The sequence below is a fragment of the Salvia splendens genome, chromosome 10, assembly GCF_004379255.2.
Source record: "Salvia splendens isolate huo1 chromosome 10, SspV2, whole genome shotgun sequence".
Classification (NCBI taxonomy): domain Eukaryota; kingdom Viridiplantae; phylum Streptophyta; class Magnoliopsida; order Lamiales; family Lamiaceae; genus Salvia; species Salvia splendens.
The window spans coordinates 7,348,650-7,363,587 of record NC_056041.1 but is presented as its reverse complement, the minus strand read 5'-3'; the positions used below and the strand labels follow the sequence as shown (position 1 = coordinate 7,363,587).

The 14,938-nt window shown below is 43.6% G+C and overlaps 2 protein-coding genes across 3 annotated transcripts; one reads left to right on the top strand and one right to left on the bottom strand.

Annotated features, from left to right (window-relative positions):
• Positions 1-57: 57 nt before the first annotated feature.
• LOC121752557 (exopolygalacturonase-like) lies at positions 58-1,694 on the bottom strand. The gene is made up of 3 exons (XM_042147686.1): positions 1,551-1,694; positions 896-1,177; positions 58-795 (listed from the first exon to the last, which is right to left on the bottom strand). The coding sequence occupies exons 1-3, from the start codon at positions 1,692-1,694 to the stop codon at positions 58-60; spliced, it is 1,164 nt and encodes a 387-aa protein (XP_042003620.1).
• A 622-nt stretch (positions 1,695-2,316) lies between these two features.
• Positions 2,317-14,645, top strand: LOC121750992 (54S ribosomal protein L37, mitochondrial-like). 2 transcript variants are annotated; one of them, XM_042145697.1, is made up of 3 exons: positions 2,317-2,529; positions 13,905-14,348; positions 14,423-14,645. In XM_042145697.1, exon 2 carries the CDS (start codon positions 13,907-13,909, stop codon positions 14,303-14,305), a length of 399 nt encoding a protein of 132 aa, XP_042001631.1. In that variant the 5' UTR covers positions 2,317-2,529; positions 13,905-13,906; the 3' UTR covers positions 14,306-14,348; positions 14,423-14,645. The 2 variants fall into 2 exon arrangements, with proteins under 2 accessions (XP_042001631.1, XP_042001630.1); XM_042145696.1 differs by having other exon boundaries at positions 2,318-2,529; positions 13,905-14,645.
• Positions 14,646-14,938: the final 293 nt, after the last annotated feature.

The window sequence follows — 14,938 nt, the reverse complement described above, 5'->3', positions numbered from 1 at the left end:
TACTGTATATTTTAAAATAATGATTTAAATATTATATTTATTATTGTCCGGCCTGGATCAACAACTCGAAGGAATTTGGTTAGCCGATCCAAGAAATTTGACATGAGCTGAGGAGCAAAATGCAGTGGTTGAGTTTCCTTTGAAAGTCAAGCTAACTCCCGTCAGTTCAATGGCTTTGCAAGGCAGCGATTTGCTGCAGTCAAACTTCACCCCAACGGGTGTACCCGAGGTGCCACGAACGTTGATGAAACTCACATCTTTTATAGAAACTCTGGATTCACCACCCGCACATTTCCCGCTTGGACAATAATGCTGATCTATGATTATCGGATTTAGCACATTATTCACCATTATGTCCTCAAAATGGACATCCGAAACAAGGCCCGGTGGAGAAGCCCCAAATGTCTTGATCCTCAGCCCGTTATCGGTGTTGGTCAAATTGCAATTGGTGACCCGAATTGACCGGACTTCCTTCTCCCCGGGATACAACCCGAGGCTCCCGATGCTGATGCCGTGGCCCGGCCCACAGTTCACCCCACTCACATTCATGTTGGTCACTCCGTCTCCTATGGAGATGCAATCGTCGCCCGTGGCGAAGTTTGAATCATAGATTCTGATGTCGTTCGAGGTTGCCAGGTGGATGCCGTCGGTGTTGGGGCTCTCGGCATGAGCGGTGGCGCGGATGTTGGTGATGGTTACGCCATTGCAATTGTGGACCACCAAGTGGAATTTTTTGCTGTCCATGGAATTTATGTCGCTCACTGTCACATTGTTCACACGTTGTAGCTTCAGTGACTGTAAATTAAAATTATGGTAAAAAGTAAGAGTGTCAATTACGATAAAAAAATGAAATTAGTGTAAATGACTAATAGAGAGGAGTAATTAAATGATGTACCGTTATAATGGTGGATTGTTTGGATTTCCAATATGAGTCTCCATTTCCATTTAAGGTGCCTGTGCCAGATATGGAAAGGCTATCGACATTGCGAAACATGACCCAATAATCAAGTTTGGGAGTAGGAACAATAGGAGCATTTAGGATTCCATTTAGTACAAAATTGGTTTGGCCAATGCATGGCCCTAAGAATTCAGCATCACTTATTAGATAATTTCCTGTTGGAATACTAATTGTGCCTCCATCAGTCGCGCAAGCATTTTTCCATGCATTTAAAAAAGCCTGCAATTAAATCACAACCCTGAATTAAAAAAGGAGGTGAAAAAGCTAACGACCCGGGTTTTAATAAGATTTTGGTAAAGTAAGAGAGAAGATGAAAAAATGGATAAAGTGTGAGATTTGAGCGAAAAAGTAGATAAAGTATGATAAATAGTAATTTTCATTTTTGAAATGAGATTATTTTTTTTTTGTGGCAAAAAAAAGGACTATGGGAATATTTTTCGTGGACGGATGTAGTATTATAATGAAAAAAGAAAAATAGAAAATTGTATACAAAATATAGACTATGGTAGTTGTATTGTCGATATATATTTATTAATTTGTGTGACAATGCTTCTTTATCCGCTTAGTATGAATTCATTCAGTTGTATTGTACCTGTTTGTTATCTGTTTGGGCATCAGGAATGGCACCAAATTGGGAAACTGTGAATATGTTGTCTTGACAATGAACATGATGAAAGCCCCAAATGGATAGAAGAAAGAAAGTAACAATGCTTTGAGACAACCAGTTTGAAGCCATTGCTAAATATTGGTGATGATATGATCATATGGATATAGTGCCACTTCTATTTAAGTAGTATATGATAAAATTGCATGTATCAAAGTTTTGTAAACCGATTTAAATTATGATGATGATATGAACTAGAAATATAGTTTAACACACTATTCCAATTTTAATTTACGGAATGATGATTAATTAGTGGCTGCCATAGTCAATATATAGCTATATTTTTCACTTTTTATAAATCAATTTGGCAGATAATCTTTATACTCATTATTTAGTTAAAAATAAAATGTGATAAAAAAAAATAGATCTACACTAACCAACTTCGAGGCTGGGTATGTAGTATGAAAAATAAGATGTATTATGAAAAATGAATTCCTACATTATTCCAAATAAATCTACATCAAATTAATTATTTAATGGGGATTATTTTTCTCAAACAAAGTAATGGGATACTATACAAATTTATGACTAATGTCGAAAAATAATTGAGAGCATCATCTTTCCACTAGCATATTTGGCATTGTGCCCTACTTACTAATTTACACAAAAACTTAATACCCAAGAAACAATCCGAAATAACGCTCAGTATTTTCTTAAATATCAATTTAAGCCAAAATAATTGAATAGCTGCTCATATTTTACTTTTCTTAAATTAAATAACACGACCTAAAAATAGATTAAAAAAAATACATTTCCTTCACTCTTTAATTCATTTTTCTTCTAAAAGTTTCCGGCTAAACTCACCAATTTCCCACCACTGCCGCCGCCTTTTTCCGGACTTGTGTTCGTCGCCCTCTTCTCAGCCTCAACTCAACAACATCAAGCCCTAATTCTATTTGTTCATCAGGTAACTTCTTCTTCACCACCGCTTATTCTTCTCATCTCAGTCCACTCTTTACTGGATCTTGTAATGAGATCTGCAAGTTTACTCATTTCTCCGGAATCTGAATTTATGGATCTAAAAAATTGGAATAGAAGATTTGTGAGATATTGAATTGTGATGTCAAATTGTTTGATTTTTGCATTGACTGATGGATGCTGCGTATTTTGGTGGAAGCTTTGTGATGTGCTGAATTTTTATTAGCAGAAATATTAGGCATTATTTATTTGTTTTTAATAGATGAAGAACTCAGATTCTCATTCTCATACTAACTTTGCCTTGTTTTGAGGTAATTATGATTTTAACTTGTAGTGTTATTTTGCTTGTGGCTTCTGGCCATGATTTCAATCAAGCTCTACTCTCAGATCGGTAAAAGCTAATCGGCAAAGTTCAGCAGTTCGGTCTCAGTGTTCGACCGAACAAGGAGATAGTGGACCCATGCAGGATCTCCACGACCTCCATTACACCCACGATCTATTTAGTGGTGTTAAGCAGTTATCAACCATCCACGATCTAGTGAGTGGTGCTGCAAACCACGATCTTAGTTCAATGTATAAATAGAACCTAGATCAGATAGACAGGGGTTAAGCTCTCTAGATCCTGAATCTTATAGCAAATCAGTATTGTAATCTGTAAGCGAAACCAAGCAATACAAATTTGCCCTCTTTTCTTCCCGTGGACGTAGATTTACCTCAGTAAATCGAACCACGTAATTTTCCGTGTTGTGATCGTTTATTACTTGCATTTATTCCCATCAAAAATTCGCCACATCATCACTGGCGCCGTCTGTGGGAAACAGAGAACCAAAACTGTGATAAAAGCGAGTTTTTGATCCTCTTCCACCAAAAAATGCATACCAGATCACATAATACCCATACTTCCGTCCGTGATGAACGTGAGGAAGCTAGTCCAGCCCGTAGGCCCGGAAAACAGCCTCGGGAGAAATCTGCCTCCAGTTCTCACGGTGAAAGAACAAACCACTCCAAAAGTCATCGCACCGAGCCTCCCCAGCAGCTCGCTTTGAATGAGGCTGTCAAGTCGTTCTTGGCTGAGAAGCAGGATGAGTTCTTAACATTCCTGCAAAAGAGCCGGAAGCCGGAGAAGAAAACGGAGGATTCTCCTTCCCCCTCCAGACATGAAAGTCACTACCGCAGTAGTGTCGTATCTTCCAGGAGAAAGAATCCTCACCACCGACATGTTCCTTCTCCTCCTCGGTACCGAAATCACAGGAGAACTCCATCTCCACCATACCGAAGAGATGTCGGATTCGCCATGTATGGAGCGCTGAAGACTCCATTTTCGGATGATATCACCCGAACTCCATTGCCACAGAATTACCGAACTCCGTCAATGACTTATGACGGGTTAGTGGATCCTCATGATTTCCTGGGACGCTATCAGTATAATATGGCGAACCAAGGTCTCAATGAGGTTCACATGTGTAAGCTGTTTCCCGAGCTGCTTATCGGGAACGCAAGAAGATGGTTTGACAGCCTCCCTCAAGGGAGCATTAGATCTTACAGAGATCTAATGGATGCTTTTCACAGGAGATTCTTCCAGAAAGCGGAAGCCCGAATCACTTCGGCTCAGCTGCTTTCTATACGTCAAGGTCGCGATGAAAAAATTAGCGACTTCATGACGAGATTCCACAAGGAATGCCTACAAGTAGATGATCTCAATGATCTACTTGTCATTTCGGCATTCCAAAATGGAATTCTGCCCGGAGCTCTCTACAGAAAGCTCGTTGAGTGCAGTCCGCAAACAGCTCAAGAGATGTGGGACATTGCGGACCAGTTTTCTCGTGCCGATGAGGCAGACCGTCGAAAACGGTCTTTAGACAGCTCATCCAGAGGAGACAAAAAGAAGCCCGATCATAGCGATCAGGGGCTTCCTCGCCGAACTCCTTTTGAAAGAATTCAAAGGGCACCGGTACAAGGCAGATTGGGACCACGTCTCGATCTTGAGAAACCGCCCGCTCAGTTCGTACCACTGAACAAGTCGAGAGCGGAAATTTTCGAACTGCATTCTGATATGTTCGAAAAACCAAAGCGGATGACGAAATCAGCCACGCGCCGAAGTCAGGATACGTACTGCTCCTACCATCAAGACCACGGTCACGATACCGAGGAGTGCCGAAATTTGGCAGCAGGTATTGATGTTCTTGTGAAAGCAGGGACGTTAAAAAAATACCAAAGCAAGCTGCCGAAGAAGAATAAGAAACAGAGAGGTGCGAACTGCGCTCCTCAGGATCCTAAAAGGCAACAGGATCCCGAAGACGATGACGAGCCGCAATATGACGGAGTAATCCAGACTATTGACGCTCTCCCAGCCGGGAAGACTAAGTCGTCTCTAAAAGCAGAACGCAGAGGCGTCAATCGAGAGGAGCCTATGCATAAAAGGCTGAAGAAGGAGGAAGTAATCACGTTTTCAGATGCAGATCCCGTCCCGGCCATTTCTCCTCATCAAGACGCGATTGTCATTCAAGCCGGAGTGGCAAACAAACTGATCCACAGAGTGTTTGTGGATACAGGAGCGTCGGTTAGCATTCTTTTTAAAGAATGTTTTGATAAACTGGAAGTGGATCCAGCTCGGCTCAGTCCGGCCCCACTTCCTCTGAAAAGTTTCGCCCAGGAAGACACCCGCCCTGAAGGTACTATCAGCCTTCCGATTACGGTGGGAAGAGCGCCTACTAGCTCCAGTACGATGATCGAGTTTTTTGTGGTAAAAGCTCGGTCCCCGTATAACATCATCCTGGGAAGAGACTGGCTCAACACAGTTCGGACCATTTGCTCTACTTATCACCTCACAATCAAGATCCCCACTAAAGGAGGGATTGCAGTCATCCGAGGTGATCAAAAGAGAGCAAAAGAGTGTTTGCAGATTGCGCTTAAAAGTGCCGAGCAATCAGATCGGCACCATCAAGCATAGCAATCACAGCAGCCGGAGTCAGAGGCAGGCGAAATGACCGAAGTCACACCGGAGCCGAACTCGATGACAGTTCAGTTATACGAAGATGATCCATCCAGAACGGTCAAGATCGGTTTCGCGGGAACACCTCTGCTCCGGGAAAAGACCATCCAGCTCCTCAAAGAGTACAAAGATGTCTTTGCGTGGTCTCCGTTGGACATGACCGGAGTGTCTTCCGAGGTAATTACACATCGGTTAAATATTGATCCTTCAGTCCGGCCTATAAAACAGAAGCAAAGACTCTTTGCGGCAGAAAGAAATCAAGTCATCCATGACGAAGTCCGCCAATTACTGAAAGCGGATGTATTATTCGAAGTAAAATATCCTTCTTGGGTGGCCAATCCTGTGATGATCAAGAAAAAAGGAGGATGGCGGATGTGCATAGATTTTACCGATCTAAATAAGCACTGTCCTAAAGATTGCTACCCCCTTCCGAACATAGATAAAAAAGTAGAAGCTTTGATAGGCTTCGAAATTTTCTGTTTTCTTGATTTGTATAAAGGATACCACCAAGTTTTAATGGATGAGAATGATGCTTCAAAAACGGCTTTCATTACTGACTTCGGCATTTTTGCTTATAAAAAGATGCCATTCGGTTTAAAGAATGCCGGAGCCACATATCAAAGGATGGTAGACAAGCTATTTCGGCACCTGATCGGAAAAGAGGTTGAAGTCTATGTTGACGACATAGTTGTTAAAAGTAGAAGCACTTCGGATTACGAAGACAATCTCAAATCAACTCTCGACGTGCTCAAAAAAGCCAACCTCAAACTCAATCCCCAAAAATGTACCTTTTTGGTAGATTCGGGAAAGTTTCTGGGTTGTTGGGTTTCAAAGGACGGACTCAAGGCAAATCCCCTAAAGGTTCAAGTTGTTCAGAACATGGCAATGCCGAAGTCCATACATGATGTGCAAAGGCTAACTGGATGTCTAGCCGCACTGAATAGATTCCTTTCCCAAGCAGCCGAAAAGCAACTACCGTTCTTCAATGTTTTGAAGAAGGCACCAAAGTTTGAGTGGGGAGCCGAACAGAAAAAGGCTTTTGACGAACTCAAAAGTTATTTAGCCGAACTCCCTATTCTCTCTGCTCCAACAGATGCCGAAGTGATATTCTTATATTTAGCGGCATCAGATCAAACCATTAGCGCGGTACTTGTACGAGAAGAAGGCCTAAAGCAGCGTCCTATCTACTTTACAAGCCGAGCATTAAGAGGTCCCGAAACAAGGTATCAACCTCTGGAAAAAATTGCTCTGGCATTAGTAAATGCAGCCAGGAGACTGCGGCCATATTTCTATGCTCACAAGGTATGCGTCTTAACCGATCTTCCACTTCGGCAAGTTTTGACTAAGCCTGAAGCATCAGGCAGAATTGCCAAGTGGGCCATAGAGTTGGGAGAACATTCAATAGAATATCTACCTCGGAAAGCCATCAAGGGACAAGCCTTGGCAGATTTTCTGGTAGAGGCAAAGTTCGATCAAGCAATCCCTATTATTGCCGAACCGAAAAGCCCTACCAATGATGAACCAACACAGCCCCAGGAACCCGAAGTAGAGCCGCCGGACTGTTGGATTGGATTCGTAGATGGAGCTTCGAATAAGACGGGAAGTGGAGCTGGTATTCTACTTATCGCTCCCGACGGACACGAGGTAACTTATTCACTTCGGTTCTTATTCCCAACCACTAATAACGAAGCCGAATACGAAGCCCTTCTTGCCGGACTTCGGTTAGCGCAAAGTCTATTTATCAAATCTCTCAAAATCCATTGTGATTCACAAGTCATAGTGAATCACATGTTGGGTACAAGTGAAGCCCGAGATGAAAGGATGAAAAAATACTTGGACAAAGCGCAAAGCATTAGCCGAAGTTTCTCTTATTTTCGGATAATCCGCATTCCCAGAGCGGAAAATGGCCGAGCAGATACTTTAAGCAAGTTGGCCTCATATCCGAGCTCAAAAGTGGAGGAATTACCGCACAGAAGCATTGATGATGCTGAGGTACTTTCAGTAACCAGCTCGCCGAACTGGATGACGCTAATATCAAAGTATCTAGATCAAGGACAACTGCCCGAGGATAAGAGAGAAGCTCGGAAAATCACATGCCGAGCACTTCGGTATGAACTTCATGAAGGAGTCCTATATAGAAAGTCCTACCTTCAACCGTTATTGCGATGTGTAGGACCAGAAGAGACGGACTACATCCTTAGAGAAGTTCATGAAGGATCGTGCGGCAGCCACATCGGAGCTAGAGCTTTAGCTAAAAAAGTTCTGAGATGGGGATATTATTGGCCAACTATGGTACAAGAAGCAGTACAGCTCGTTAAGAAATGTACGAAGTGCCAAATCCATGCAAATATCCCAAGGATGCCGCAGACCGATCTATGTGCTATGCAAAACCCTTGGCCTTTTATGCAATGGGGCATAGACATAGTAGGACCACTACCACAAGCTCCTCGGCAAATGAAATTCTTGATCGTTGCCGTGGACTACTTCACAAAGTGGGTGGAGGCTGAACCATTAGCTACGATAACGAGCTCGAAGGCATTGGATTTTGTTTGGAAGAACATAGTTTGCCGATTTGGCATACCCCATATCCTCATTTCGGATAATGGGACTCAGTTCACCGACAAGACATTCAAGAATTGGTGCCAAGAGTTGAATATTCAACAGCGGTTCACTTCGGTCTCTCACCCACAAGCAAACGGACAAACGGAAGTAACAAACCGTATTTTGGTGAAAGGATTAAAAGCTCGGTTAGAACAAGCCAAAGGACAATGGGTAGAAAATCTTCCTCAAGTCCTATGGTCTTACCGAACTACACCAAAAACCTCCAACGGTGAACTCCGTACAGTCTAGTGTACGGCACTGAAGCCGTAATTCCGGTTGAGATCGGCATACCCAGCCCCCGAACACTCAATTTCTCAACAGAACTGAATGATGACGGACTGAGAGCCGAACTAGATCTTGCCGAAGAAAGAAGAGAACTGGCCTGCATAAAAGCAGCCAAGTACAAGGAGCAAGTAACCCGGTATTATAACCAAAGGGTGAAAAAACTGCAGTTTCAAGTGGGAGATCTCGTATTGAGAAACAATGAAGTAAGCCGAGCAGAGAAGCTGGGCAAACTTGAACCCACATGGGAAGGTCCGTATCGGGTGTCAGAAGTCCTGGGAAAAGGGTCTTATAAATTGACTCACATGTCAGGAGAACAAGTACCCCGAACATGGCATATTTCCAACCTCAAGAAGTTCCATTTGTAAGAGACAAGGTCCGGTCAGTCTTGTATCTAGTTCGGTCCTAGGGATATGTGCTTTCATGTTTCTATTTGTCCTTTATGCTGGTCGTTTTATAAAAGTTTAAAATCTTTTTCGTCTTTTTTATTTGTCTTTATGTGCGTTTAGTCTCTATGTGCGTTTTGTCTCTTATAAATATTACTGAGGTATATTGATCTTTAAAGGCTGATCCCCTTTTTAGATCATGTATTAAAGACAATTGTGAGTCCAAGCTTCTAAGGAAGATACAAGACCACAATTCAGCTTAAGAAACAAGCAGTTCGTCTGAAACGGACTGCAATAAGCCGAAAACCACTTCGGTCAACCAGGGAAAGTCCAATCCAAGCGATAAAACTCGCCAAATTAGGACGCAAAAGGAAAGTCCAATCCAAGCGATAAAACTCGCCAAATTAGGACGCAAAGGGAAAGTCCAATCCAAGCGATAAAACTCGCCAAATTAGGACACAAAGGGAAAGTCCAATCCAAGCGATAAAACTCGCCAAATAAGGACACAAACTAAGTCCGGTCAAAGAAGAGTTTTCTTCATAAGACTGAGGACGAGTCCGGTCAAAGAAGAGTTTTCTTCATAAGACCGAGGACGAGTCCGGTCAAAGAAGAGTTTACTTCATAAGACCAAGGACGAGTCCGGTCAAAGAAGAGTTTACTTCATAAGACCAAGGACGAGTCCGGTCAAAGAAGAATTTACTTCATAAGACCGAAGACGAGTCCGGTCAAAGAAGAGTTTTCTTCATAAGACCGCGGACGAGTACAATAAATGAAATAAAAAATCGCTGAACTGTAAATACGCAGTGATAGAAGCGAAATGAAAAAATTTCATTTATTAAGTCTTGTTCGGCATACAATTTCGCTGCCCTACGAGAAGGCGTTACACCATTACAAAGGACTATTCTACTGTCCACGGTTGCCAAAGTTGAGCCACCTATCCAAAAAATCCTCATGATGCTGAGTTCGGGTGTTCCGAACAGTTGAAGAATAAGTAGGTCGACGAGATGCTCTGATCGACCTACCGCCCCTTCCCTGAGTCCGGGAAGTTCTAGCACCTCGGCGGCGAAGAGTCTCTTCACGAAGCATCCGCTGATCTTGCTCACTCATAATCACAACTCCTCTACGAACTTCAGGGCGTTCTCGTCTTGACATTTCCGGTTGCTCCGGAGTCCGTTGCTGACTTGGAGTACGTTCTCGTCTTGACGTTTCCGGTTCATCCTGAGTCCGTTGTTGGTTTGGAGCAGAATCTTGAGCAAGTGGATTAGAGGTTTGAGTTGGAGTGTGAGCATCTGTTGGCGGGAAACGCCTAAGGAATCTCTCGATTGAGGGACGCCGGGAAAGAATGATGTCGTACCGAGAAGCCAAGCGCCGCAATGACTTCACAACTTGTTGGCAAGCCGAGCTCTCCAGCGCATTGTTCTTCCGGAGTACATGAAGCTCCTCCCACAGTTCATCAACTTGATTCTGAACTTCAGATATGGTCATTCCCCCGCGCCCGCAGATGAAATCCTCATATGCAGTCCTCTCAGCGATGACAGTGTTCAGCTCGGCATCCAGATCTTTCTTTATGGACTTTAAGTCCTTATTGTTGGACTCCAGCTCCACTAACCGAGCCAAGAGTTCGTCATACTTCACCTGGTCATCTACGGCTTTTTTCTCAGCTTCGTTTAAAGCCGAAGAGTATAGCCGCTTCCAGTGAAGTACCTCCAGCTCCTTAGAGTTAAGAATACAAAGCAGCTATGTCAGTTCGGCATTTCAGTTTACCGAGCAGGCAGTAAACCACAACAGGAGTAAAAGAGATTACGAAAAGCTATAAAGAAGACACGAGTGTAGAAAGAAGAATTTTTTCATTCACAAGAAAATTTTTTTACACAAGGAGGGCTTCAAGGCCATTTTACAAGGAGAGAAAGAAACTAAACTAAGAGAAGGGAGACGAAATCATACTCCGCCAGTTTCGTCTCCGGCTCCTCTGTGGGTTTCAGCCTCCTTCTCCTTGTCTACTTCGGATTCAGCCTCGGCCTCCCTACTCCCTCCAGCCTGCTCGGCATGCCCGTCGCCGGCCTGCTGATCCGTCTGCTCGGTCTCCTTGCCGGCCTCGTTTTCCTGCCCACCCTCTTCGTTAAAGATTGAAGCGGGTGAAACAGGTCCCAAGGAGGCAAAGATGGCCTCCATGTTCTCGTCCCGGTCAGCGCGGCAGTTACGGACTCTTTCAGCAGAGAGCAGGACCGAGGAAGAAGCAAGCTCCTCAAGGAGCGGCAGACTCTGGAGACGAGCTGAAATCTCTCGGCCATACAGCGGCAGGACGACTTCGGGTCCCTGCTCAGCGTTATCGGTCATCAATTTCAGCAGATCACCGATAAAGGCCGAAAATTGATTGCTCAAAAAGAGTTTCTCCGTGAAAACACGGAGAGCCTCCCCCTGAGCAACCACGGCGGCAGCCTCCCTCTGTTTAGATTGCTCTCTCTGAATGATGAGCTGGTTTTTGGCACGCTGAGCTTCATCCTGAGCCGAGATCCTAGCGGCCCTTGCCTTCTCAAAGTCTGCCCGAGCCTGTTCGGCCTGGTGACGAGCAGCATTCAACTTCCTCTGCATCTCAGCATAATCGTTGGACGCTTTGGAGAGTTCAACGGCGACGAGCTTGGAGAGCATATTGTTCCTCTGAAAATGGAAAAAGGAAAAAGTCAACAGAGGGGCCACAAAAAATATAGGAAAAAAGCAAGGCCAGAAAATCAAGAAGAGAATTCACCTCTACAAAGTCCGTTGGCCATGCAAAAGGCTCACAGACATGTTCCGAAGGGGCCGCCAAGACAATGTCTTTCTCCGGCGCTCTTGGGGGTTTCTGAATCTTCCCCTTCCCCTTTGCCGAAGCCGACTCCGGCTTTTTTGGATCCGAAGAAGAGGTCTTCTGCCTTTTCGGATTCTTCTCGGCATCAGACGCCGAGCCGGTGGCTTTCTGTCTCTCCGGCTCATTAGATTCGGAGGATTTGCGACCGAGCTTGTTTAGCATGTTCACTGCCAAAAAGCGAGAAAACAAAGTTAGTTTTCGCCGCTAAAGCAGTAAAGCATAAAAAAGAAATCCTCACCCTCAGTCTCTTCGTCCGAAGACGAGGAATCGAACACGAAGTCACCCTTGACGAGCTCAGATTCCGAATACTGTTTCCTAATCATGGGAATCTTATTGAGCTCGCCCTCGAGCTCGTCCAACGGTTCTACCCGAGGATGAGGAATTACGGACTTCGGCCCTCTCCAGGAAAAGTCCGAAGCCGCTGTCCTATTGTAAAAAAAGAAACGATTTTGCCACTTCGGCCATTTGGTTTTACAGAATGCTCTGAAGGGCTGTAAAGGGATCAAGTAAAACCAGGATCCCTTTCTCTTAAACTGAAAGAAATTAAGGATTGCCCTCAGAGACAGATCCTTTTCTAGTCTACGCAGCTCGGCAGCAAAGGCCGATAAGTGCCTCCAAGAATTTGGAGTCACCTGACCTAAAGGAAGTTGAAAAAAATCAAGAAGCTCTACAAAGGCAGGGGGAAGAGGGAAACGAAGCCCGCATTCTAAGCAGGCTTCGTAAACGGTGGCATAACCCTCCGGCGGCGAGTTAGCCCTATGAATGTCGTCGGGAATCACCACTAACCCCCCAGGAAGAAAATATTTTCCGTGTAAGGATATCACAGTATCCTTACTCAAAATGCTCGGAAAATATTCTACCGTCTTCTCCCCGGACTTCTTCCGGCCAGAAGACCCCTTACCCCCCTTCCTACCGCTACCTGATTCAGAAACAGATTCAGAAGAAGAAGACATGATTCTTACTCTCTGATGGTCGAAAGTCTGAAGAAAGTCCTGAAGAAGCGGAAGAAAATTTTTCGAAAAAGGGAGAGAATACAGAAGAAATAATCGCAAAAGTATTCCAATGATGAAGAGAGGAAATATTTATCAGATTCGCAAAGGCATTTCGAATTCGTCGCACCGTTTCAAATCCCACTTTTTCTGGATTCTCTGGCCGGATTTGCTGTCACATTTAATGCAGACACGCGCATGGCACGTCCCCTGACGTCAGCCTCCCCCTTACATTTATCCAAAATGCCGAAGTGATTCACTTCGCTTTTCGGGGGGGTGGTGATGGGGTACGAACTAAACAACTAAACCCTAGTTGCGAGCCCAATAACAGTGACGGCCCATCAGCCCAAAACCCAAGAAAGAGTATCAGTTCGGCATGACCAAAGAGTTCGGTTCGGCACAACCAAAGAAAGAGTATCAGTTCGGCATGACCAAAGAGTTCGGTTCGGCACAACCAAAGAAAGAGTATCAGTTCGGCATGACCAAAGAGTTCGGTTCGGCACAACCAAAGAGTTCGGTCGCAGCCTACAGCTCGGTAAAAGAACCAATCAAGCTCTACTCTCAGATCGGTAAAAGCTAATCGGCAAAGTTCAGCAGTTCGGTCTCAGTGTTCGACCGAACAAGGAGATAGTGGACCCATGCAGGATCTCCACGACCTCCATTACACCCACGATCTATTTAGTGGTGTTAAGCAGTTATCAACCATCCACGATCTAGTGAGTGGTGCTGCAAACCACGATCTTAGTTCAATGTATAAATAGAACCTAGATCAGATAGACAGGGGTTAAGCTCTCTAGATCCTGAATCTTATAGCAAATCAGTATTGTAATCTGTAAGCGAAACCAAGCAATACAAATTTGCCCTCTTTTCTTCCCGTGGACGTAGATTTACCTCAGTAAATCGAACCACGTAATTTTCCGTGTTGTGATCGTTTATTACTTGCATTTATTCCCATCAAAAATTCGCCACATCATCAGTTAGGCTTGCAAACTTTTAGGGGCATTTAAGTATTGGGATATTCCGAGGCCCTTGATAACTCCCCTATCATTTGAGCCAATTTTGTTTGATTCATATCCCATTAAAAAGGTGGGATTGGAGAAATCCTAATAACGTCGGTAGAAATGTTTATCCATCATGAAAGGCAAACGCCCTCTTAATATTCTAATGATATACTTAGATGGGGAAACTCTTATGCAGTCATTGCTTCTAGATCATGAAAATAATGTTGTTGATCCTTATGATAACCTTATTGGTACTGCTGCATTATAGATATGGCAATAGCGTTCATGAGGTCATTGAAAAGCATCACGACCTCGAACGAGGTTTTTAAAGTGGTGGGCTGCAGAACATTTGCTGCCGGAGGTGCTAAAGCTAAGAAAGGGAAAGGTGGTGCTGCTGGAGATGCCCCCAAAGCCTCATTGATAAGCAAAGAAGTGAAATCCACCACAGTTTATGGTGCCAATATACTAAAAGACGGGCAGGACCCTAAAATCTTGCCTGATTCTGAGTATCCGGATTGGTTGTGGCACCTGCTCGACAAACGCCCCGCTCTAAGTGAGCTCAGGAGGAAGGACACAGAAAGTCTTCCATTTGACGATCTGAAGCGCTTTGTCAAGCTGGATAACCGAGCCAGAATTAAGGAGAATAACATGTTGAAGGCCAAAAATTAAGACACTTTGTATGTGGTCTTGGCATGGGTTTCTTGACATGTGGGTGAGTTGATCAAGTTCTATTTGCAGGTAGATTAACAATAGAAAGTATGTTATTGATGTTTTTTTTTCTAATAGGATCAATAATGGTTCTTCGTCTACCTCGAGTATGTTATTGATGTTGAGCGAATAACAGCTCTAGAAATGGTTGGTATTGCTCTCAAATGATGGTTTGATTGTTTGTTACCATGTTTATGTTTCCTCAAGTTTATCTGCAAACCGAATATTGAACAACTTTTTGTTATATCGGTTGGTGGACATGTCTCCATATTTAAGAATATTAATCAGCTTTTCTTATAAATTACGGTTACAGTATTTTAAATTACTTTGTAGGTTAAAACATTATAATCAAGTTACAAAATGATATGCATCACACTTCAATTCAACTTCCTCGTTAGCTGTTGGTTTTTTTCTTTTAGTTTTTTTGAGTCCTCATTACCCATTCCGAGTAAAAAATTACAATCACAATTCCTGTTAGCTAAACTAGTATTGCATGGAAACAAATGTTCTATTCATAGAATTTATATGCTCATTGCTCTGGCTTACACACACTCTTTCTCTGCTTACAAATCTGAATACATTTCACATTCTTTT

Coding starts and splice junctions, on each gene's coding strand:
- LOC121752557 (XM_042147686.1), bottom strand. CDS start 1,694: ATGGCTTCAAACTGGTTGTCTCAAAGCATTGTTACTTTCTTTCTTCTA. Junction 1,178..1,550: donor CCCAAACAGATAACAAACAG/GTACAATACAAC, acceptor ATTTAATTGCAG/GCTTTTTTAAATGCATGGAA. Junction 796..895: donor AACAATCCACCATTATAACG/GTACATCATTTA, acceptor TTTAATTTACAG/TCACTGAAGCTACAACGTGT.
- LOC121750992 (XM_042145697.1), top strand. CDS start 13,907: ATGGCAATAGCGTTCATGAGGTCATTGAAAAGCATCACGACCTCGAAC.